Consider the following 25,431-nt stretch of genomic DNA (forward strand, 5'->3'; position numbering starts at 1 on the left):
GTTACCAGTATGCAGCCTGACTGTACACCAGTTTCCAGACTAACAACCATCAGACGGCTGTTCAAACAGGAGACATGGGACCGTGGAGTCACCGAGGGGGGGAAACTCTTCTCCACAACAACTCCAACCAAACCGAAAAAGTCAAATCCAGCTGAACATCTTTTCATGGACGCACTACTTTTTTCAACTTGAATCCTAATTTCTACCAGAAGGACCGGGAGAGAAACGACTTTAAATGACAACTGAAGTTATCCGTGCTTTTTGGATACCCAGGGCAAAGTGCCACACCTTCGCTTAGCGCAACAGGTAGGTCAAACAACATCTGCTACCACTCTTTCTGCCTCTCTTATACATACAAATAATGCTTAAAATGAACTTTGAGGAATGAGAAAAGTGTCGTTGATGCGGTATTAAACCGTCAAAACAGCTCTCCTTCGACGGTTATTATCAGCAGCAACAGGTGAATGATGATGTCAGCCATATGGCGCGTGCACGCTTTGGAAAAACAAAGAGAAAGAAAGAAATACTATAATATCTTCATGATATTAAACCATAAATTAGTTTTAAGTATACTTTATGTGTTTACAAGTGCAATCACAGTAAATAAGCAAACAAAAGTGGGTATTATAAGAGTGTTTTAAGACCATTTTTGATAGGCTCTTAATAGTGATGTTATGATAATAAACTCATCGTGTGTTAAGGTCATGATAGGATGCGATATTTATCACGATATTTAACAATTCAGAAAAAAAGATAACCTGAAAAGGAAGTCATTTTAGTAAATAACAAACCACACATGTACAGAATTCTTATTTAGCCTAGTTTAAGATTAATAAAATAAGATTAATTAACTTAAAAGTTCTCCTAAAGTGACTCTGCTTTCCTTTTATAATAAAGTAGAATAAAAGTAAAATAAAATAAAAGTAGCATTAACATTAATTTTGTTGCTTTGCATCTTTTTGCAGGAATGCTTTTAGTCAGTTTAATCTTTAAATAACTTTATTTAAAGAGAGTTTTTTCAAGTTGAAAATTAATTAGAAAATGGAATAAGCCTGTAAAATATCCATCATGTGTTGGTTGTAAATTTAAAAAAAAATGAAATAAAAAAGATACTTAATGTGATTATTTCTATTTATCACTTTTTCTTTTTTTAAACAAATATCTTACTCATATTTGGGTCAGTTCTCATTAGTCATTGATTTCTTTCCAAGTTTTTTGAAAGAAATCAAAATTTGCTCAGTTTTCAAAGGGTTAAAAGAAAAAAATGCAATAAATAATACTGTATGTATAGTGTATATCTGTGTAACAACAAAACTACAAACTGCACCTCAAAATGTTTCGGACTTTTTTTGTGCATATTGTTGTAAATGTGAAATACTGAAGCTAAAAATGTCCCGCATACACCGGCAGGTGAAGCTAATGAGTGAATGGAGGGATGTTATCGGGGACGTTTGTTCTTTGTTGGGATGGAGAGCTGGAGGAGGGGTCTTGAATCATTTGAGCAGAACTCGTGTAAACGGCCTTGAGCTTTGTTTGCACATCTAACACGAAACCCGGCTGAACTCTAGGTCACTTAAAAAACAGCATACGAGCTTTACGAATGAGCCTGAACCAAAACCTGTCCTGTCTGTCGTTTATCACACAAAACACTCTTAAAGAGCATATTAACAGCCGTGCACGAGCAGTAATCATACATCATGTGCCTCTTAAAACTCTCTGATGGTTCTCTGATCTGCCTTTGAGCTCCAGGCAGGTCGGATTTTCGACATCCTGACAGGTGATTTACACAAGGTGCTGAGCTGCGGTTTGGTAAACTCATTTTCTTGCCTTTAGTGGCAGACTCCGCCCGTACAGCAGTCTATTAGACAAAACAAGCCATTAAAAGTGTATGCAAATCATATTTGCCCAAGGTTTCGTTTACTTTGCAGCCGAGTTGCTCCTGCAGGATGACTCAAAAAGAAACAGGATGTAAACATGAGAGTAGAGCTTAGTGTTGTTGTACAGAGAGTTTTTTAAAGTGAAGGATGTGTTGTGCAATAGCAAGGATACCCTATAATAAATCGATCAATCAATCGTATAATTTCAGGGGACAAAGATGTAGGCCTACATTGTAGTATGGAAAAGTAATGCATTCACTTGAGAGAAAATAACAAGATAACAATCTCTGATTCTGAGATAATAATCCTGCTAACTCCAATTATGAGATATAAATTTTGTTAGTTCAGAAAAAAAGCATTAAAATTTCTCAGAATTATTTATTCAGAAAAAGATTTTTTTTCCCCTTAAAAACTTCTTTTATCATTATTATACTGGAATCATTATCTTGGTCATTTCAAAAAATACAAGAGCAGATTTTTTCATTTACTGTTTTTAGAAATCTAAGAAAAAATATTGTTAATTCAGAATTTTTTCATTTTTATTTTCATGGAAACTTTTATTCATAAATTTAAGAAAATAACCTCATTATTTCAGAAAAATACGAGAGCAGAATTGTTTTCATTAAAATTTTTAATGAGAACCTCTCATAATTCGGAGATAACAGCTTCATTAATATTGAAAAAATAGATTATCTTGTTTATTCAGAAAAATGAGCAGAATTATTTTTCATAAATACTTTTCTTGTTATTCTGAAATAATGATCTCTTGAATTCAGAAAACAAGCAATTTTTTTTCATGATTTTTTTCCATAATTCTTAGATAATAATTAATTCAGAAAAACAGGGCAAATATGAATATATCTATAGATATATATTTTTCTTTTTTTTCTCTCTAAAGGGAATCAGTGCATTTTGCTCCTGTACTAGAACACTACGCAGTCTTGTAAACTCATACTACCTGTAATTACTGCATATGCGTATCAACCTGGATAAGATATGTAAAGATATGCTTAAAGCAAACAAAAAAAGGGGATTTTTGTGAACATAATGGTTGTCTGAATGTCAAAGATCATTTTAAAGATGTTGTTTAGCCTCTTTTGTATTTACTCCTGCTTCAGGGGCTCTATAGCATTTCAAAGTGCTCCTCTTTGGCTCTTGGAAGGCTTGTTTACTTGCTGAAAGTAGAATCGGTAGCTCCTGGGTTCAGGACGATCCACGGGAGAAAAAACAGCGGCAGGTCTGTTTGCGGAGCGAGCGAGGAGGGGAGAGCTATTGATAAGTGAGGGCTGCTGGGTAATAGAGAGGAGACAGGACTTGTTTTCATCAGACTGCTGCTGCCCAAGGCCGTCGGAGAAAGGCTGTTTGGATGTTTGGTCTCTGGAATCACAGGACAGATTTGGACATTTCAGAGACGTCTTAGAGGACCAGCTGATCAAAAAGATTTCACCTGACTGACCTCCGAATACGTGCATTAAATTGTTACGATAGAAAAACAGCGGGTGCAGAAATCTGAAGTTTAAAAAAACTGCTGTAGATTGATCCTAAATACGGATACACTCCTAGAAATAAAAGTGCTAACTAGAACCATATAGTCTTGTTCCCCTAGAAGAACCCTTTTCGGTTCTTCGCACAACCTTTTATTACAGTAACAAAAGAAAGCAACATAAGTGGCAACACCTAGAACCACATGTGAAAGGTTCCACCCAGAACCCACTATGAGAGGTTTTACAGAGAACCCTTGTATGGTGTAATAATTCTGCAAAGAACCCTCTCTTTGGGTTCCATCCAGAACCTTTCCACCCTCTAATGGTACTACAAGAACCCATCCTTTTTATATTCCAAGGGTTTCATCTAGAGCTAAACCAGGGGTACTACCAAGAGCTTTTTCATATTCCAAGGGTTTTTTCAAGAACCCACTCAAGAGGTTCTACCAAGAACCCTTTCATATTCCTAGTGTTTCATCTAGAACCCACAAAAGGGGTACCACTGAGAATATTTTCATATTCCAAGGGTTTCATTCAGAACCCACCAAGGTGAATCTACATAGAACCTTTTCATATTCCTTGTGTTTTATCTAGAACCAACCAAAAGACTACTATCGAGAGCCCTTTCATATTCCGAGGGTTTAATCTAGAACCCACACAGGAGGTTCTACGGAGGATCCCATTTATATTACAAGGGTTCCAACATGATGTTTCAATCCTTGTGCTCCTTGTAGTTTCGTTGAGAATTCACCCAGGGGTTTCTACCAAGAACCCTTTCATATTCCAATTGTTTCATGGAGAACCCACAGGAAAGGTTCTACAGAGAACCCATTTATATCACAAGGGTTTCATTGAGATCTCACCTTGAAGGTTCTGCAGAGAACGCTGTCATATTCCAGGCTTTTCATCTAGAGCACATCCAGGGGATTCTTCCAAGAACCCTTTCATATTCCAATGGTTACATCTAGAACCCAATCAGGGGCTGTTTTTGGGAACTCTTTCATATTCCAAGGGTTTCATCTAGAACCCACAAAGGAGGATCCACCAAAAAACCCTTTCATATTCCAAGGGAGGGCTCTAAAATAGTAAGTGACTACATTACCCATAGATCTCTTTCCCACTAATCATGGTTGCAGTTGTTAAAAGAACTAATCTTACAAAGAACCCTGTCTTCTAAACCAAATGGTTCTGGGTGGAACCTCAGTCGTTCAGGATGAACCCTTTTGGGGCGTTTGTTTCTGAGAGTGTACGCTTGTCCAATCACACGCGGCGTGCTGAAATCAGACAGCTGAAGGTCAGCTGTTAAACCCTCAAATCAAACGTCTTATTTTGGAGTGATTTTCTCTTTAATAACAGAACATTTTAACGCTGTTTCTGACTCTGAAACACACTAACGATGAAAAGCTGGAGCTCTTTTATGGGAAGCGTTATCAGGTGTGGGAGGTTATCTCTACTGTATATGCTGGTTATTAAAAGCAGGATAAAAGCTGCGGGTGACACAGCGCATTTTTTTCCTTTAAAATCATGTTCGTATTGACATTTCAGCCAGATTTTAAAAGCCTCGGCGCTGATAAGAGGACTAAATTGAGCACCTTATCAAATGCAGCAGCTCTCTTTCAGCAGAGAAATGCGGAGGGTCACAGCGGCCGCTGACGACGAGGAAATCCTGTCAATAACGGCTCTGTTTACAGTCCGACTTTATGCTCATGAGCACACGTGAGATCAACGCAGCTGCAGCTCGATAAAATGTTAAATCGAGGAAGTGTTTCACAAAAACAAGGCTGCATTTGAAATTAAATAAAGATTTTTTTTATTCAGATGACATTAAGAATAAATTTATCATATAAAAAAAGTCTCAGCTGAATGTATTGATCACCTGGAAGGTAATTCTGCATCTTTTTTTAGGCAGGCGTTAATTACTGATTTATTATCATCATATTGGCTGATCAGACTGGTCTAAAAAATATAATTTTAAAAGTTGGATTCTTTATTACAGCAAAAATGGTTTGTGTACTCCCATTATGAAGCCTTGAGTTCAGTATTTTGGCCCTTATTTTTTTTTTTTTTTTTTTTGGAGCCAGAATTTTTTTTTTTTGTTCCGTCTGCTTGTTTTCTCTAACCAACAGTCAAATCATTCAGTAATTTGTCACAGAAAACTAAGAAAACTGCTAAATATTCACAATGTGTGTGTGTGAAAAGGGAGCGCTCTGTCAGACACATGACACACACATTTGAAAAGGGCAGTATGGTGTTGACAACCTTGTGAAACATTTCCTTCAGTGTAAACATATGAAACTATATTTCCCCAAAAAATAATCCTAAAAAAACTGTTTGTGCTTAGAAAATAATGTATATTTTATTTTATTTTCATGAATGATTAATCCACATTTTTGATTCATTTAAAGAATTATCATTTTATTCTATAAAATGTCAGAAAACTGCAAAAGAAGGCCTGTTACTATCCCACCAGAGCCCAAAATTGTGTCTTTATATGGCTTGTTTTGTCCAGTTCAAATCATGAAGAGTTTAAAGAGATATTAAATTAGAAAAACATGAGATTTGCACACTTAAGAAGTAGAAGCAGTGACTGTTTTAAACTTCTGCATAAAAAATGACTTAAAATATTGAATATCAAAATTGTTGCAGAATAAGTTTCTTTTGAGCGACTTATCGATTGCAGCTTTAAATCGGACTAGAGGATGTGGGATCACAATTTGTACTACTTATAGGGTGCAAAATATTTTCAAAACTATATTCCACGGAAGTGGGTCAAATTTTCCATCTCAGTATACCCGACATGCACATGCTCTGGAATAATGCAAATTCCCGCCATGTCTCTGTTTACTTTGACTTGGCAGATCTGACAAAACGCACTGTAGATGAAGATAAAGAACAATAAACAAAAAACACACACTGTCAGCGGACCAGTTAGCCCACTTTTCCACCAGCGTGCCCCTCCCATGTCACCCATATGAACATGATCTCCCTTCTCACTGTCCCTGCACACACACACGCAAAACCCCCGCAGAGTCCGTGTCAGGCTGTAAATCATGACTTTATAATGTAACACGCAGCTTACATAAGCAGAACACGTCTATCAGGTGACCGAGCGGAGCGTCAGCGGGGTCTCGTCTGTGAAACACTCGACTCCTTTGTGGAAAAGTTCTGCAGAGACCCTCCGGAGAAAATACTCATATCTGCACCTCAGGCCGTAACTCTCTAAATGTGCATTCACAGATAAAAGAAAAAAGGAATTTTCTGATCTGTTAGTACGCCTCTGACGTTATTTAATCTCTCTGATTTTGCCTGTCTGTAGTTTTATTTTGTCGGTATGCGCAGTGTTTAGACATGCAACTCAAACCCACAGTTACACAGAAAAATGGTTGTGGATGGATTTCAGTCGTCCAAGGGCACAACAAAAACAACCAGTATCAGGTGTGCGACACTGAAGGAGGCGACAGTGTTTTTGTGTTTTGAGGAGGTGTGAGAGGCCGGAGATCAAATCACAACAATAGACACATTTATTTGTATTTTTCTATGTAAAAAGTGCTTTCTTTTAAACAAAAGTACTGTTTAAATACAGTAGGTGGTTCTCAAAATTAGGGAAGAATCCTTAAATGGCTGCATTTCAGAAAAAGAATCAGCTTTTTTTTGCTGCTCTCAGTGCACATGCACAGAAATAGACATTTGACAACTGTGTGCACACATAAATATATAGAGAAAAAAAGGATTTTTGAAAACTTAATATTTAAATATTGAAAATGCTTGATCACTGAGTCCCACCAGAGGCCTGTTTCAATGTCAAGGATCCCTTGAATTCCATCAAGTCCTTCATTCAGAGTATTTTCAAGGTCCCCCGTGTGTGTTTGTGTGTAACCTTTAAGTTATTTCACTTCAGCAGTGACCTCAATCAAAACCTGAAAAAATTTTTCAATTTCTGAAAAAATTTGAATTGAGAAATGAGCAGACCACTTCTCGAGACCAACAAACAATGAAACCACTTGTTTCTGTGAGTCATCGCTGCATTACATATGGCTTTGTAGACAGTAAACGTGGATGTGTTTTAGCGACCTGTCGCCGTATTTCCTGCAGGGACAGTTCCATGGAAAGTAATTGTTTTAACAGAGACATTACTGTTTTTCTGGCTGGGATTATGCCACCAAAACCAGGTATTTATATGCCAAAATATGCAACTTTCTGATCATAACCAAGTAGTTACTACATCATCACAAACAACTGTGACGCATCTGCAGAAACGTACAATATCAACATTTATTCTTTCAATTGTAATAAAACATTCACAGACACCTTGCAGGTCTGAAAGTGTCATTACATAGGCTGTTACCACCTTCAAATATAACATCAGACATCGAAAAGACTGAAACCGACGCTTCCTCGTCTATTTTGGTGTAGCACAGATTTGAATGCGGAAACTTTTCAGCATCAAGCACCTGCAAAATCGCTAAACTAGCCCATTATGTGCACCGACTGCTTAGAAAGAGCCCTGTTATCACCTGTGGGACCCAGTCTGACTTATCAAGGACGTATCCTTTACTTTGAGAAGCACCTCGTGATTCTCACCAAAGCACAGTCATTTTCATCTTTTTGAAGTCGTCTTTTTTAATGCCGTTGTTAGCCAATTCATGCTTTTATTTGCATGTGACCACCTGCAGAACGTGTGAAACCACTGGCAGAACCAATGTGTTTATTTGCTTCCTTGCAAAGAGTTGGATTATTATCACTCTCATATATGATATCAGCCAGGATTTTAGGATCCAGACATTAAAAAAATCCTTCTACCGGCACCTCTAAAGCTCACAAACTATCACGTTATGTTTTGTTTAATTTGTGCAAAAACTAAAATGTAAAAACAAAAAGATAATAAATGCTGTTGAGCTCAGCCCAGGAGTCACGTTTTTCATTTGTTGCTCATCCTCTCAGGGAATCCTTCAATTAGTGTTATTATAAAAACAACCTCTCCTCCCACACACAATAACTCCTGTTTACAAACCAAAGCCACTGCTGGTAAAAATCAATTTCATCTGGACTCTCTCCAGAGGAAGAATTATTTTAAGCCTCATCTTCCAGGATGAAATTTCCCACCAGCAGCAATCATTCAAAAAATGGCTCAGACCGCCAGCTCCTCGGGTATCCCCCGGATTTCAATCCGGTCCACTTTAAGGGGACACACTACAGCAATCTCACTTTTATTGCACCTGTTTCTCCAAGATGAAATGTTTCAATTTCCCCTGGAGAAAACTCCGAAAAAATGGGAGTCGGGCCAAGCTGCCAGCGCTGAAATATCTCTCCCCTTCAGTAATCGTCCTGCGATCTTCCTATCGTAAAAAAACAGCAGCAATATATAATATATTGAATGTCACGAGAAGCAGATAAAACGCAGTTATTGGCGGCCAACAATGGCCAATATCTGAATGACTGATAGTCATTTGATGCTCAGATTGAATCTGTGATCTCATTATGATTTTGGAAAGTCTCCAGGGGGTAAAGCATGATTGGTCATCTGGATGTTGAGGTGTGAATCTGACAGTGGGAGAAAATTCCCATTACTGACAGGTTTGCATGGTTTTTACTTAATCATAAATCCTCCGCTGTGCTTTATTACATACAGGTGCATTTTTCCAGCTATAACTGTTTGACATAATGTGTGAGGTGCATTTATAAACGTTTTAATGTAGCTTTAAAAATGTAGAAACAGCAACTAAATATGGTGGAAGATTCAGATTCTTTACTTAAGAAAATTATCAAAGCAATTATGTTAAAACTACCAGTAATTTAAGTTCTGCATTTAAAATTTCATCTGAGTAAAAGTACGGAAGTATTAGTAAAGTTTACTTAACAGATCACATTTAAAAGCGTGCATTAACCCTTTTAAACAAGGATCAACTTCAGTGTTTTTGTGCTGAATTGAGACGCCTTTCACAAGCTTTTTAACCCTTTGAAGACAGAGCAAATTGATTGATATTGAAAATGTGGAAATAAAGAAACAAACCTACTTGGGGAAAAAAATTCTCAGAAATTGCAATAACTTAGGAAACAGTGACAAGAAAACCTAAAACCTAAAATTATTATTTTTGGGGGGTTATAATAATTGTATTTGTAAAATTATGTCACAGACTTTTTCTTTTGTTTTGCTTTTGTTGTTTTCCTATTTTCAGGTAACTTTCTTGTAACTTTGTCAGGTTTTTGCTAATTTTTAGGGCCATTTCTTGTTAGGTTACTTGTTGCCTTCTTCCTGTGTTTTTTAAAATAAATCAAACCAATTCATTCACATTTTAAAGGGCTAAGCTGAATAACTGTTTAACCGCATATTATAATATATATATATATTATACCATTATTTTCACTGATACTGTGATATTTTTACTAACGTACCAGTATTTTGGTGCAGCATGCTTGCAGCACCTGCATTAAAGCTTTCAAACTAATGTTTATTGATAATTTTGCAATAGACAGGACAGTCTGCAGAGGGCTGATGCTGTTTATGCATATTAACCGTGAGCTTTGGCTTTACATCGAAGATGATTTACTCGCACAGTATGAGATGGAATAAGCAACATTTCTAAAATTATACAGTGTATGCCCACCTTTAGTATGGATGAAGATTATGTCTGAAACATTGTAAAAATGCTCTTTTTTAGAGATTATTTTGAATTTAAAACACCTTTCTGAGATGAAAACGTAGTAGTGCGGTTGTCGCCTTAAAGATGCAGGTACAGACTGGGTTCTGATCTGACTTTTCGGACCACGCAGACATCTTTAATAACAAAGATTAATCTTAAAGCACACCGTACTGGTTTTTCAGCTTCTCTCTGTGTATCTAAAACTATTTACTCAGCAAACACAGTGTGGCAAAGATGACAGAAAGTCAACACTGTGGAGCCAGATCATCCATCAGCTCTGTAAGCCATGTTTGTCTTTTTTTCTTGGGAGTTGTCTTTGACTTTTAGTGTCACTTAGTTATCAGCACAGTGATGTCACTAGTTACTCATGATGGGTCCTCGTCGCTCTGAGGTTTTCGGCTAAGATGGCACCGTGTCATCTGCGCCCCGAAGGACTAGTTCCCCTCTGACTGAGAGCTGTTTCTGCTGACCAGCAGCAGAATGGTTGGCCCAAGGCAGGTAACACTACAGTCACTCTGTCAGCACACAGGCAGCCCACAGACAGCTTTTGCCTTGCAAATTTGCAACCCAACTCCATGCCGATGCAAACCAGCTTTTTCCGACCCAGTCGGCTGGTATGACGGCGTGTCCTCAGTGGATGTTAAAAGTCAGCAAGAAAAAACATGAAAAACACCTTATGTGTGCACATTTCTGGTGACAAACAATAAAAACTATTGAATTTATTTAACTTCAAGCATTTACTTGAACCCATTTACATAAGCAGGTATAGCAGTAGTCATGAAAGGGTTGCAGCTAACTATTATTTTCATTGTCGATTAATCTGTCGGGTATTTTCTTGATTATTTGTTTGGTTTATAAAACCTCAGAAAATGGTGAAAAATGTCAATCGGTGTTTCCCAAAAATCTAAAATGATGCCCCAAAATGTCCACAATCCAAAAAGGCTCAGTTTACTGTCAAAAAGAAGGTAAAAATTGACAACATTCACATTTAATAAGCTGGAATCTTTTCTTTTCTTAAAAAATAACTCAGACAAATTAAACACTCATCCAATCATTAAAAAAGTTACATAATCCATAAGCTCCAGGGAGCTGACTCTTACGTAAGATGAAAAAGACGAGTGTTTTGCGCATAAAATAGATTACAATCAGCATGCTGCAGCCACAAATTAGCTGCTTCTTTGCCATTTTTAGTTTTATTCTACAAAAACCCTTCAGCTTTTCCAAATTTTTTCCTTTCCAGTGATTTGACTTAAGTCATGAGTTTGACTTCAGGGGGGAATATTCTTGGAAAGATCATCATGTTCTATTTTTTGTTTTTGACTCGTGTTGGTTTCTTTACATAATACAGTATTTCCTCAGGAGTGTTATTATCAAACACTTGTTAGTGTTATGAGCCAAATATGGCCATAATATCCCAAATAACAAAAAAACTCCCTTTTTCTCATTGAGGCACAGGGTCTCGTTTTGTTCTTTCGAGACCTCATTTCTTTCTTTCTTTCGACGTACGAGTGTGATGCCAAAAGCTACATGCAACATGCACATGTGCATAAGATGACAGAGCTGGTGGCATTGTTATCATACGCTGGCTGACAGCGGTATGTCAGCGGGAGCGTCCACATGCGACGCGCACGGGTAGCGTCACTTGACAACGCTGGCGGTAACCACGTAACATGAGAAGCATGACTGCGCTCATAGGATGGCGGGTGGGGAGGTGGATGGGTCGCACAAACAATCAACTTTCATGTGACCTTTTGGAGTTTGAATCACATGTGCATGTGTGTGTGCTTTTTTTCTACACTTTACCATGTGCCTCTTTTGCCTAAACCTAACCATCCATGACTTTGGTGCAGAATGCACCTCATGCTTCATCCCACCACGTGCATTTGTCGAAATCACTGTAACGGCATCCCGGAGCGTAAACAGCTGATGCAGAAGGATACCTAAAACGTCATTGGTTGACACAGAAAGTATTGACAGAGTGGCACCATGCGACGAGTTCGGACTAAGAACATGTTGGTATATCAATCAACAGTCATTCAGTAATGAAATTCAAATTAAAATTGTTTTAATTAAATGCCTCTGTAACTTTTTATGACCAATCATTTTATTAAGAGAAGTTTGAAGTGAGTCATTTAACTTGAAGGAAGTTATTGCTTAATCACCCTACTGTCACAATAATAATCCGTCACAGTGTTTTTTATCTGCAGTGGGAACACGGTGCCGCGAAGGAAGCAAAACTTATTCATACTCATAATTAATTCATAACAATTTAGTCAGTTATGTCAAAGCAGTTTAGGACCATTTATTGCCGCAAACAGATACGAGCCGTGTTTGGCAGTGGAAGCTCTGGGCTCGAGGATGCTCCCAAAACACATTAAAAACATCCCCGAAGGTGCAGAGAGGAGAAAGCAGCGGGAAACATCACTGAGATACAGAGGCAAAGGAACAAAAAAATGCCACCGCACAACAGGAAAGCTGGAGGCAGAAATGATGAGAGATCAGAGGACTGAGCCCTTCAGATGATTATTTACCTGCTTGGATTAGCTGATCGCGATTCCTTCTTGGATTTATGCAAACGCTTCATTAATTATTTGAAACCTGGATCACCATCAGTTTTCTTGTACTGCGTTTAGACGCCTTTCAAAAGCTCTTCATCTGAGAAAATTTGATTTCTTCAGAAAACATGGGCATAAAGGCGGCAAACCACATGGCAAGAAATTCTCAGGAAATTAAAAAATAGTTAACACCTGACCTGAAAAGAGTGAGAAAATGAAAAAATAATAATAATAATTAGTAAGTAAAGAAAGAAAGAAGTAAAAGACTAAATAAATAAACACTATTATTATTATTATTATTATTGCTATTACTATTAGTTTTTTTAATCATTATATATTTATATTATTTCCTTTTTTTGTTTTTGTTGTTGTTTTGCTGATTTTCAATGGATTTTCTTGTAATTTCTTACTTATTTGTTGTAAAGTAGCTGATTGCCTCCTTATGTTCTTGAAAGAAACCAGGCCTATTTGCTCAGGTTTCAAAGGGTTAATGCAATAGTTCCCGATGTCTGCTGGGAAATTACCTCCTTTTTTGTGCCCCCCTCCTGGAAGATTAGGGACACTGCAGCTGGGTGTCAGTGCAACAGTGTGTAAAACGGGGTCCTCTATTTAAAGCCCGTCGAACCGCTGGGCCGCTCCGAATCGCTCTCGGCTCGGTGCACCCTCTTGGCTTTTTCAGTAGGAGCTGTTGGAAGTCCCGCCGAAAATGTCGATGAATGTGCGATGGGGATTGTTTCAGCTCGGTTACAGTCACCTCAAATCACAAGAGATCGTCTCCATGTAGGAGAAAGAGAGGACACTCAAAGACGAAAAGATTATATTCTGTGTCCGATTGTCTGCATCCTCTTTACGCGCAGCGGCAGACCTGAAGGGGGATAATTAGACGCCTCGGGATGGCAAAGTCATGCTTTGCTGCTTCTGCACAAATAATGCAGCCTTTCATGTGAAAAATGTGACCCGGTCATGACGTTCCTGTTCACAGTATCGTATTGATAGCCTTGTAATTTAGCTTGTAATATTACATAAGTCAGCAGGCCCTCTGGGGATCTGTTTGCTTTTTTTCATGCGAACACGAGGAGAACTGTGCATCATGAGTGTATTTGTGCAACTACAGCCCACCTGGACCTTAAAGCTCGGTGCCTTCAGGAATTCACACAAAGATGTATGAAGTCATAACTAATGTTGTCGTAGTTGCCTGGTTTTACTGCAAATATACAGGGTAATAGATACAAATACGGAAGAAAACCAGTGAACACAGGAGACATGGAGCATATATAGAGCTACTGTAGATAAAATGCAAGCAAAACCAAACCAGGAGAGGGGGTTAATAATCCGAAAACGTAAAATTTCCAAGATTGAAATCTAAAATGAATGAGGTAGAAACTCATCATATATTTGTGACTGAAATCTCAGAGATTTTTCTAGCAAATTTATAACTTATGTCAGAGAATATTTGTGTTTTTTTATCATATAAGTGATTTTTTAAAATATATATACATTTAAATATCTAGGTACAAATTTGTGACCTTATAATCATGTATTTTTTATCATAAATTTGTGTTTTGATATTCAGACACTAACCACATTAACCACAGAGTAAATTTGCATCATTACGTTAATTTATGATCTGAAAGAATAATTGTGGTATTTTTAATCATAAATTGAAAGTTTCATTCTTTACATTCATCGCTTTAATCTAAAGGAATATCCAGGTTTGTTTTGCCTAATTGTGACGTGTTTTTAAATACTAACATCCCCAATGCAGACATTTTGGCTTTTGTATGGACGAAAAATAAATAAATGCATTTTTCCTTTAATGAAATCAAGTTGTTGTTGTAATTTAAAAGAACATTTGAAATGAGATGAAGCTGCGACCCAAAACTTATTGTACCTATCTGATAGTGTTAACAGATCGAACCAAAGGTAAAAACCCTGCGGGGTCAGAGAGTTAAGGGTAAGAATAGAAACTGTTTTGTCTCGCGGGCACACATCCTTCCTTCTGCACCACAAAGAGATACTGTGTCCTCTACCTTTGTCGCTCTCCGTCTCCTTCGCTCGCAGACAAACCCATTCAAGACTCGGTGATTAATTATTTACCCGAGCAATGAAATGCCAAAGCCGAGAGAAACACACCACCAGGAGAGAAAAGGTCACTCCCATCCTGCTCGCAGATACACACACACACACACACAACAGTGATGGATGGCAATAACATCTTTATCGGTGCTTCAGGCAGACAGAGTTTTCATCCTTGTGTCCAAACACCGTCGAGACCAAGGGCAAAGCAAAAACTTGAGTGATGAGGTGAAATCTTTGAGAGAGAGCCCTCATTTAAAAACCACTCACATGTCAGAGGTGGTGAACCGTCCGATCAATAGCCGCCTCGGACTCTGTCAAAGTGTGTGTGTGTGTGTGTTATTGCACAGACCGGTGGCTGTAACCTTTCCTTGATGCTCAGACGTTGACGGGAGAGTGACGCCCGCTGAAATGTGGACGTTCTTAAAGAAGTTTTGGATTCTTGAAGATGTCTGAGTGATTAAAGTTTAATGTGTTCATTAATGTTCCTCCACAGCTTCACGACACAGCGGGCCAAATGGGGTGCCAATGCTGCAGGATGATAAAAAGGTGAGTCAGTATCCCTCTACTTGTTTGTTTGTTTGTTTGTTTGTTTGTTTCGGGATCCTCCCAGTGGACGCTTTCATGACACCAACGTGCAGTCACTTGTTTTCAGTGATTTAAAGTTTCAGTCCACCCAAATTATATCTATTTTTTTACATTTCTTTAGTGGTATCTGGCCGGTTTTTGTTTTGTTTTGAGCTGTAGACTGTTAAAATCATATTCTGTCAGTTTGGTATCGTTCTGATCAATCCAATCATATTTTAAGCACTAATTCATCGTTTAGCTGCTCTGGATTGGAGCATAAGATAAACTCCGGGCAGTAACAACCTCTCAGTGCACATTTCCTCGTCTGCAGCTCCACGGTGCCAATTCAAATGTCTCCTTGGCCACATAATGATTTCTTGTCTTGTTTCATGCAGATAGTGAGAGGTCCATTTATAATACGTCTGCACTCTCAGCCTCACGTGGGCTCTTTGAACAAACTGTGAGTCAATATGCCGATAGCCGTCACCCTTGGTTACTGTATTTCTTTGCGGGACTGTCTATTCATTAAAGGCCTACGAGGCGTCGTTGTCAGGGCTCGACATCGTTGTGCTTTTTGAGGTGAGCGAGGAGAGAGAACAGGGCCGGGAAACGAGATTTTGATTGCAGATTAATGAAAGGGCACGCTGTGATTCGCATACCAGAGTCGTAATCCCCCTCCACACACACGCTTTTTTTTTTTCTTTCCCATGTCAAAGACACACATGTGAATGCTTGTGACACACACACACACATACCTCGCTAATTGTCTGGAGTGTCACATTTCTGGGCTTAGTGGTGTTTGGGGTTGGGCAGGGTGGGCCTGCAGGTTACTGGGTCAACCGTGCGGCACATTCCCAACATCCCCATGGCCGAGTTTGTCTGTTTATTTTGTGGTGTCAAAAATAAGAATTAATTGTAAACATATTCAGGAAAATTAGGGTTTCTGTGTTTTCTTATTTACAAGGCACATAATCTGAAGTTCATTTTAGCCTTCTCTGTGTCTACCTTCCAGGTATATTTCCCTGAAAATCCATAAAAACCAAAAACAATGAGTCTTTAAAGGTCCAATGCGTATGATTTAGCGAGATATATTGGCATTATGATAAGGATATAGTATAATAAGAGTGTCTAATCCAACACGTTCTCATTGAAAACACTGACAGAGCGGCACTATTTGACAAATTGGAGTAAGAAATCACCTGAAAGTAACACACAGCTGGTCCTCATCTACAAAAAATTGCTCTGGACAAACCAAACACTATCTTTAGATACAAAAACATAATATTTTTTAGTTACTTTGCAACTCCAGGGTGGAAATTAACGCTCACTGAAGAGGAGAATGTATCTCACATTAAGAAAACTGATGTTAATCCTAAATATGAAATATAATCAATATACGCCACTGTGTCCTGCATTATATTTTAAACCAGAATAATCACTTTAAATCTGAGTAACACAAGAAGTGAGTTGGTATTTTTCTGAGACATTGCAGAGTGGTTAATCGTATTATCTCAAAGGTATCTTCTGTTACCTAATCTTTGTTGCCTAACCTGCGTCTCGTCTCAGTTAAATGATATGCAAAGACAATGGTGCTCCCTAAAAAAAGTCTTTAACATAAACAAAACCCAACACAAAGGGAATCCCGATGAAAACAACATGCAGGGAATGATCAGAAGCACCTGTATTTACTTACATGTAAAAATCTTTTTTTTTTTTGTATTAAAATTATGCTGCAATAATATTTCCTGGTTATTAAGATTTTATTATTTTATTGTTGACTGCACTGCTAACTTATTTTTTATTATATTAGATTTTATTATTTTTATATTGTTATTATTATTATTATGTTTTATGATCATTGAGATCTGAATTCTACTTCTCTCTTTCTGTGGGACTTTTTGTGATTTTATTTTTATTTGACAACCACATAAACACTGTCCCAACACTTTGACGTAATTTTTTTTATTTTTTTTATTTAATACTCCAAAACTTTAGACATTTCTAAATCTAAAAAAATTAATGAAAAGCACTTAAACAGAAACTTGCAACAAGTTTGATTCTGCACATTAAACAAAAAAAAGCTTGGAGACAGAAAATGTGGCCACCTGGCTTTGATAAATACAGTTTCATTTTCTCACGTTTGTTCACCTTTATGAATCTTATTTTTGTGGAACATCTTTGTGTGTTTGTCTCTGCTGAAAGCGAGCCTCAAATTTCACCTTGGCACAGCGGCGCCGCTGCCCAGGAGCGAGAGATGGAAAACACTCATTTTCTCAGCTTTCCACCGTGTGTGTGTGGGGGGGGGGCTGCAGGGTGAGAGAGAGAGGTGCTTAAGTCAGGGGATGAGTGTGTGTGTGTGTGTGTGTGTGTGTGTGTGTGTGTGTGTGAGAGAGAGATGCTTTTCTGTGCCTGCTCACCAGGAGAGGAGAAAAAAGCTGTTATTGAATCAATCAATATATCTGAAAGTTTGGAGGAGTTCTTGTTAAGTACATGAATACTGACCAGCGTGAGATAAAAACAGGGCGAGCAAAGAAAAGAGGAGGACAACTTGAGACAGGAGGCGGAGGAGGAGGAGGAGGAGGAGGAGGCGGCGAGTGAGACAATAGATGGAAAAAGCTCGAGGGAAGGCGCTCAAATCAAGGAGAAGTCAAGTGCAAAGGGATAGTAGATTAGCGCGCCGCAACTACATTAGAGCGACGCTGAAAGGGAGACGAGGGGGAGGTTTGTGTGGAGGCAGCGGGTGAGGTGTGAGAAGGGTGGAGGAGAAAACAAATGAAAGGATGGGTGAGAAAAACATGGCGCTCGCGCAGCAGGTAACGTCTGACAGCCTGTTACACCGTCCGCAAGATAAAGACCACCTGCCAACACTCCTAATACCTGTCTAGGTGTGTGTGTGTGTGTGTGTGTGTGTGTGTGTGTGTGTGTGTGTGTGTGTGTGTGTGTGTGTGTGTGTGTTTGTGTTTGAGCTTTTGCTTTTATACCCTTGTAACAAAATCCTCAAAAATGGGGTTTTAAACTGCCCTTCCTATGGAAGCCCATTTCTGTAAAATGACTAAGAATCATTTCATCTTTAATGTATTAGACATTTTTATATTTTTTTATATTTGAATTTTTTTAATAAAGTTTGAATAAAGTTTCTCAGTATTTTGAGATAAGGGTATTTTTTTAAATACATTTTTATTTTTTTAAAATATTTTTGTAATTTTTTATTTTGTTTTTTACCAAGTCTCCTTTTTTTGGTAAGTTTCATTAATTTATTTTATTAAATTCCTCACTTTAAGATAGTACGTCATTATTTTGTTATTTAAAAGAGTTTGTCTTTTTTTTTTCAAGTAAATCATTTTTATGCCTCCACACTGGTGATAGCCAAGACCGGAGGTGTTATATTTTCGGGTTTCAGGTTTTTTCAAAACTCTTGTATGAACACACTAATTAAATATGCCTAATGAGTAAAGAAATAAACTCGGTCGTCCTCACTTGAATATATGTTTATTACAAAAAATTGATCAAAAAAGCTTTTGGCACAACATAAATGTATAGACAGAGAAATACCAAAAACTTAAAATAACATTCTTCAAAAGAGTCATTCATCTTTTTCTTGCACTACATTGAGACACTTTTCACAAGCATTTAAACCTTTAAAATAGGAGCAAAATAGTTTCTTTCAAAAACATTTCTCATAAAAAGGCAATCAGAAACTTGGCATGAAATGTCCTCAAAATCGGAAGAAAAAAAAGGTGACAAAAAATTACCAGAAAATAAGCTGAATCAAAGAATTAGAAAAAAAAATTCTGGGTTTTTTTTCTCATTTCTGGTCACTTTCTTACTAATTTTTTTGCTCATTTTAGGTTAAGTTTCTGGTTAAGTTGCTCGTTCCCTTCTTTCCACATTTTTATAAGAAATAAAGCCCACTTGCTCGAGTTTGAAAGGGTTAAACAGTACATATCACACAGCTGTGCCCATCAGTGTAGTCTGCACATCTACATGGCCTTGCTCTTGCAGTTTCTTAACAATCGCACTTACATGATGATTACATTTACATGATTCAGGAGCATAAAATAATCATTTTCTACGACACCTTCAAACAGCACAACAGCAGAGAAGTCTCAAAAGTCCTGGAGAATTTCTGGGTGATAATATCTGCAAACATGACGTCTGCACTGGACGGAGGAACGATCAGACTGTCCTGAGTGTGTGTTTTCTCGCCTCTTTTAAGCCCTCAGGAAGTAGCACTCTCATGCACGTCACACTCTCATGCACCAAGCTGCTCTCAGTTCTTAATCAGCCCGACACCCTGCACAACAGGTGATCTCAGTCAGCCTCCAATTAACTCAGAAACACTGTGACATGCAGCTGAAATGAACTCAAACAAAGGGAAAATGACGTAAAGTACCACATAATAGAGTTTAAATGAGCATTAATATGTCTCACGCCTCGATTGTCTGCTGCCCTCCTACGAAAAACGGGCAAAACTGACAGAACTCTGTTGCAAAATGTGGCGTTTTCAGTTTTACAGAATAAAAGACCGAGCAGAGGAGCGAGCAGACGAGATCAGGAGTTCAACACAAACATCAGAGCTAAATAATGTATCAGCGCTGCTTTTATCTGGTGGAGAGTGGAAAGTCTTGTTTTGCTGCTTGCAGGTGAAAATGCCCCCTTCACTTTCAAAATTTGTCACTCACCCTAATGAGCTGAACGCCGTATAACCAGGGCTCATTATTTTTCCAAAGCGTGAATTTATTTGTGTGTATTATCATTTATTGTTTTTTTTTCTTTCTTTCTCGGCACATCATAACTGCCCGTTTGTTTTTGTCTCCGTATATTTTTTTCCCTCTCAGTTGCTTTAATCAAAAGTATTTTCCGAGCTCTTATAACAAGAGGACTTTTATCATTTATGGTAATAAATTTTGTTTTTCACAGCAGGACACAGCTAGTTTTGTTAGGACATAAAATCCAGGTGAAAGTCTCTGAGCCTGAGGGATCATCGTTCATTATTAGCTTCCACCACACAAATAATACTGTTATTATTATACTGAATAAGTTAGCATCTCGAGGTAGTCTCATGTAGAGCAGTTAATTGCAGAAAATGAACTTATTTGTTTACTTTGAGAAAGTTAGATCAGGTATCAAGCTATCATACGATTTGAGTATCAATAAATAGTTATTTAAATACATAAATACAGAATAAGTAGATTTGTGTATAAATAAATTCTGAAATATATCAATAATAAATACCAGAATATATAAAAGAATAACGAAATAATGAAATAATTTAATATAAATAATAAATAGTGACATAAATAAATGCATGACAAATAAACAAAAGAGTAAAGTACTAAAAAAAGTTTTAAAAAAATCTAGTAAATTGAATAGCCTTATAAATAAATAAATACAGAATGAAAGCATAAATTAATGTGTAAATAAATACAGAAATAAATAAATACGATAATGAACAATATAATAATACCACATGTAAAAATAATTGTATGAAAACAAATAAATACATTAAAAGACACATAAATACTTTTTTTTAAGAATAACACAAAATATGTTTAATATGGAAATAAATAGATGAACACATAATACATTTCAAAATTTGATTATTAATAGGAGATGAATAAATAATTATATTAAAAGTATTTCTTGATTTCTACAGATTTATTTTTCTGCATTTTTTGCATTTATTTCTACATATATTGTAGCATTTATTTAAAATTTTTCCTTATTTAATCCTGTTTTTTTATTCTTTTTTATTTATTTCTACATTTGTTTTATTCATGCTTTTTCTATTGATACTTTTGTCAGTTTTGGCCCTCTAGTTTTTGCCCTTCATAGGAGACCGTAGCACAGACATAAACATGTGCAGGAGGAAGTCAGTATTTTACAATTTAAAGCAGATCTGGAGGGAGGAGAGTGCAGTCAGGGGTCTGTGTTCACCTCTCTGTCCTCTTTTCTCTGCATAATATATCTGACATCCACATGAGCAAAGGCAAACATCAGCGCGGCCGCGGCTGCACGCAGTCTGTGTAAACATCCAGTGCATGCACGCCTCGGACGAAACAGTGGCATTTAGAAAAGGTGCATCGACTTCAAGATGAGCTTTCCTCGTTGCCGTCAGAGTACGGGATGTCAGGGTGTTTTCAGCGATCGTCACGGAAACATGTCAGTGTGACAGGCGCCAACGTGGGGAATCAAAGAGTCAAGTCAAGTGTAATGTCGACTCTTTTGAGGGTTAACAGGGTTCCCACAGTCATGGAAAACCTGGAAAAGTCATGGAATTTCACATTTTCAATACCTGGAAAAGTCAAAGTATAAATTGAAAGTTTTGGAAAATAATAGAAATGTGTTTCTTATATTTAGCTATTTTTATAGAAAACTTAAAACATTGGCTAATTTGTTGTTGTCATATCCCATTATTAGTTTATTTTTGTTTGTTTGTTAATTTGTTGTAAGAAATGGGTTTGGAAGGCATGTATTCTTTGAAAAGGCTTGGTAATATTTTACTTTTTCTTTTTGGGGGTTTTTTTCCCTTTAAATTTTTTTTGCAATTTTTATATAGAAAACTAAAACATTTGGAGCACTTCTTTTTCTTAATGTTTTTGAAAGCATGTTTTCATTAAAAATCGCCAAAATGACACCATTTATCAAACGCAGAAACTGTATAAACAGAAACTATTGTTGGATTTTCAAATTTCGATGGTCGTTGGACACGTGGGAAACTGAAATTAGTTTGAATAGAGTTTGAAAATAAATGTATAAAAAATAATGAAAATAATATTTAAAAATAAATAAATATATTTTAATTCTTGGCAAATGAGGAAGGGGTCCTTGAAAAGTTATGGAACATTTTTAAAAATTTGTCCAGGAAATTGTGTTAAAATCTAAAATAATCTTTTATTCTGTCTCCCGCCGTCTCTCCCGCAGCTACATCTACGACCCCTCTGTGGCGGGGGATGTGAGGAAGTCCGACTCCGCGGGCAGCTCGCTCTACCAGCCCCACCACATCTCAGGCGGGGCCCTCGGCGACGACCCGCTCAGCAGCCCCAGCAAGCAGAAACAGGGCTTCAACAACCTGGGCTACAGCAAGTCCAACGACAGCACGCTCAGACTCGAGGTGGACAACAACCACGTCAACCACAGGCTGCACGCCGCGCCTTTGTCCACGAAGGAGCTGCACAGGCAGGCGAGTGCGCCGCCTGCAGATGGCGGTCTGTACATCATCCAGCCGGAAGCTCTGGGGACGCGCTGGGTGAGCCAGGTCCCCGTTTACCCGGACATACAGGAGTACGAGAACCAGAGGAGCTACAGGGAACGGGGACGCGGCGCCACGACGAACGAGTGGGACAGCTCCATCACGGAGTGTGCGATTAACAGCGACGGCCTGTCAGTGGACGAGATCGACGAGGGCGTGGGAGGGACGCCGGAGTACCCGTGTGACACAGGGGACGAGGGTAGCGTCCTGTCTGTGGACATCCACACCAGCACCACCAGCCTGTCATCAGTGGACACCAGGGACGAGCTCAGACTGCCAAAGACTCCGGACGTGTCCACCGTCGAGAGCGGGATCTCAGTAACCAAGAGCGAGGACGACGACGAGCAGGAGGACGCGAAAAATGAAGCGGAGGAGGTTCAGAGCGTCACGGACTCGATGGTGGCGGAAGCTCTTGCCGCTCTGGAGGCCGCCACCGCCGGCGAGGACTTTGAGTGACGGACCAAAAAAACTCTTGTTTTTATCCGAAAAAAAAACACGGAGCAAAAGAAGAAAAACTGTTTACAAAAAGATTTATTTTTGAACTCAAAAATCTTGGATATTTTTTTATTTTAATCGCACAGACAGAAAATAACGTGTAAACGAGGCGACTTTGGAAACGTGTGAATGTCGCCTGCAGCCATATCAGCGTGAATCACGTGTATTTAACACTCCGAAGTCCTCAGAAGTCTGTGTCTCACTGCTCTGCCACGTCCACACTGTCCTCCAACAGTCATTAATAACACACACATTGCGTACTTGGTGAACGCTCCTTGCCATAACTTGCTGTCTCTTCAGGAACTCGCCCTCGTTTATCCGAGCGGGCGAAAAGGTCATCGCGTATATTTTTTTTAATATCCGTGTTTTTGTCTCTTCTGTTGTTATTTATAAAATCTTCACTCGCATCGTTTTTCTGGTTTTGTAAGAAGAAGATGGATGTTTGGAGCTGAAGAGCGGGAGAGAAAACGAGGAGGTGGTTCTTATTTATAACTTATTGTGTCACTGTCGATTTCATCCGAATAAAATAATGAATATCTACTTTAAAATTAGAATAATTCGTTTACGCACTGTTCTTACGCATTTAAACGGACATCGCTTTCTTTCTTGTGGGGTAGGCGGTTAAACTTTGAGCATTTTATAATTCCAGTGGTCTGAATCTGGTCTAGAAAACGAAGCTCCTGCACCTCCTGTCGGCTCTTTTTTAAGGCGTTGGAAAATCTAGACGGGAGAATTTGGCCAATCACAGGTCACTTCAGAGAGAGAGTGCGTTCCTATTGGCTGCAAAGACACCCGAAAAAAGAAGACGGACTTATCGAAACGAGAGTCTCACAATAACTGAAATGTAAAATTGGCAAAACAGTCACAGTGTGTCAAAGCCCGACCCACACAGGAGGTTTTGGCAATTAAATAACCCAAATTAATTTTTTTTAATTAATTAAAAATTATGTCAATGTATGAATAAATACAGAAATATATAAATAACAAATACCAGAATATGTAAAAGAAAAGATAATATTGAAATAATTGAAGAAAATAAATAGATAAATAGTGACATAATTAAATGCATAATAAATAAACAAAAGAGTACTAAATAAATGTTTAAAAAAATTAAATTGAATGGCCATATAGATAAATGAATAAATTAATATATAAATTAATTAATTAATAAATACAGGAATAAATAAATACAATAATGAATAAAATACCAAAAATGAAAAAAACTCTATCAAACAAATACATACATTAATAGACAATGAAAGAAATACATTAATACTCAGGAAAAAAAAGAATAAGAGAGAGAGTAAAACAATTATTACGAGCTAAGGGCTGACGTGTTTCTTCGGACCACGTTTAACCCCGATGATATGACGCGTACATGTTACTGTGTGTGAATGTGGAGCCAGAAGAGCTGCAGGAGGAGGATGCATTTTCAAATTCTGCCTCAAATTCGGCCTTTTTCCAGATTTCCGCCTACTCCAGCTCTTTCGTCTTTGACTTTATGCACAGCACGAGCGTGTTTTTCCGCAGCGGCACATCAGAAAATCTATGCACATTTGAATCCTTTAGCACGTTACCAAAGCTAAATAAAAACATATCCACTTGTACATTTCACTGATATCATTTTCTGCAGTTTTTCAACCTGAGCTGAACTTTGACCTCAACAAACAGCCGCTGAGGTCAAATCATCAGAGGCCATCGAATATCTCTGTTTCTCTCTGCTTCATAGCTTTATGGGTCAGGCTTTGTGTTTCTGGTCCGGCCCGTGACGTTAGTTAAGCTCGCTTACAAATGTGCCTAAAAACGAACTAACTGAGGCCGGACGGCGCCGCGGAAAGCGAGAGTGAAGAGTGTGTTAATGCTGAATAAGCTGTTTTGCTAAATGAAGATCTGAATGTGTGTAACTGCGACTCCCCTTGTTTGCCTGCCAAATCATTTCTACTCATATTTGTATTGTAAAATAAAGGAATGTACTTAAAATGTGAGCTGCTTTGTTTACTACTTTGTATATTATTTAAAATTCAGCTTTTAAGATGCCTCGCTATCGGTCAGCGGCGCAGATTTGCAGGTCACGAGGCGGGTTTCTGTTACAGATTTACACAAAACTAAAGCAATACTTTTGATAAAATACAATCGTGAGACGACTGCGTTTCCATTGAGTGATGTTATGCTCCTTTTTTCGGGATATTGTACCTGATGGCCGACAGAATTGCAATCTAAACATAGACACTGTCTTTATTCTAATTTGTTAACCCTTTGAAACCAGGATTGACATCAGTTTTCTTTTGCTGCATTCAGGCACCTTTCACAAGTTTTAAAATCTTTGATCCCTGAGGAAATTTGAGCAATCACAAGAAAATCCAGAAAATTGCAAGAAATTATTAGATTTAGATTTAAAAAAAACAAAAAAAAAAACAGGGAAAATGTTCAGAAAATTAGTAACAGTTTTAACATTTACATATTAAAATTTAGGGAATTATTATT

General features: G+C 37.9%; 1 protein-coding gene across 1 annotated transcript; it reads left to right on the forward strand.

The window, feature by feature from the left end:
• Positions 1–49: 49 nt before the first annotated feature.
• LOC121962291 (uncharacterized) lies at positions 50–24,932 on the forward strand. Its single transcript, XM_042512527.2, has 3 exons — positions 50–306; positions 15,130–15,182; positions 22,125–24,932. The coding sequence occupies exons 2-3, from the start codon at positions 15,151–15,153 to the stop codon at positions 22,906–22,908; spliced, it is 816 nt and encodes a 271-aa protein (XP_042368461.2). The 5' UTR covers positions 50–306; positions 15,130–15,150; the 3' UTR covers positions 22,909–24,932.
• The last annotated feature ends 499 nt before the right edge of the window (positions 24,933–25,431 follow it).

Source organism: Plectropomus leopardus, chromosome 23 (genome assembly GCF_026936395.1).
Source record: "Plectropomus leopardus strain MGB_pleo_1.0 chromosome 23, ASM2693639v1, whole genome shotgun sequence".
NCBI lineage: Eukaryota > Metazoa > Chordata > Actinopteri > Perciformes > Serranidae > Plectropomus > Plectropomus leopardus.

Coding starts and splice junctions, on each gene's coding strand:
- LOC121962291 (XM_042512527.2), top strand. CDS start 15,151: ATGGGGTGCCAATGCTGCAGGATGATAAAAAG. Junction 15,183..22,124: donor TGCTGCAGGATGATAAAAAG/GTGAGTCAGTAT, acceptor TCTCTCCCGCAG/CTACATCTACGACCCCTCTG.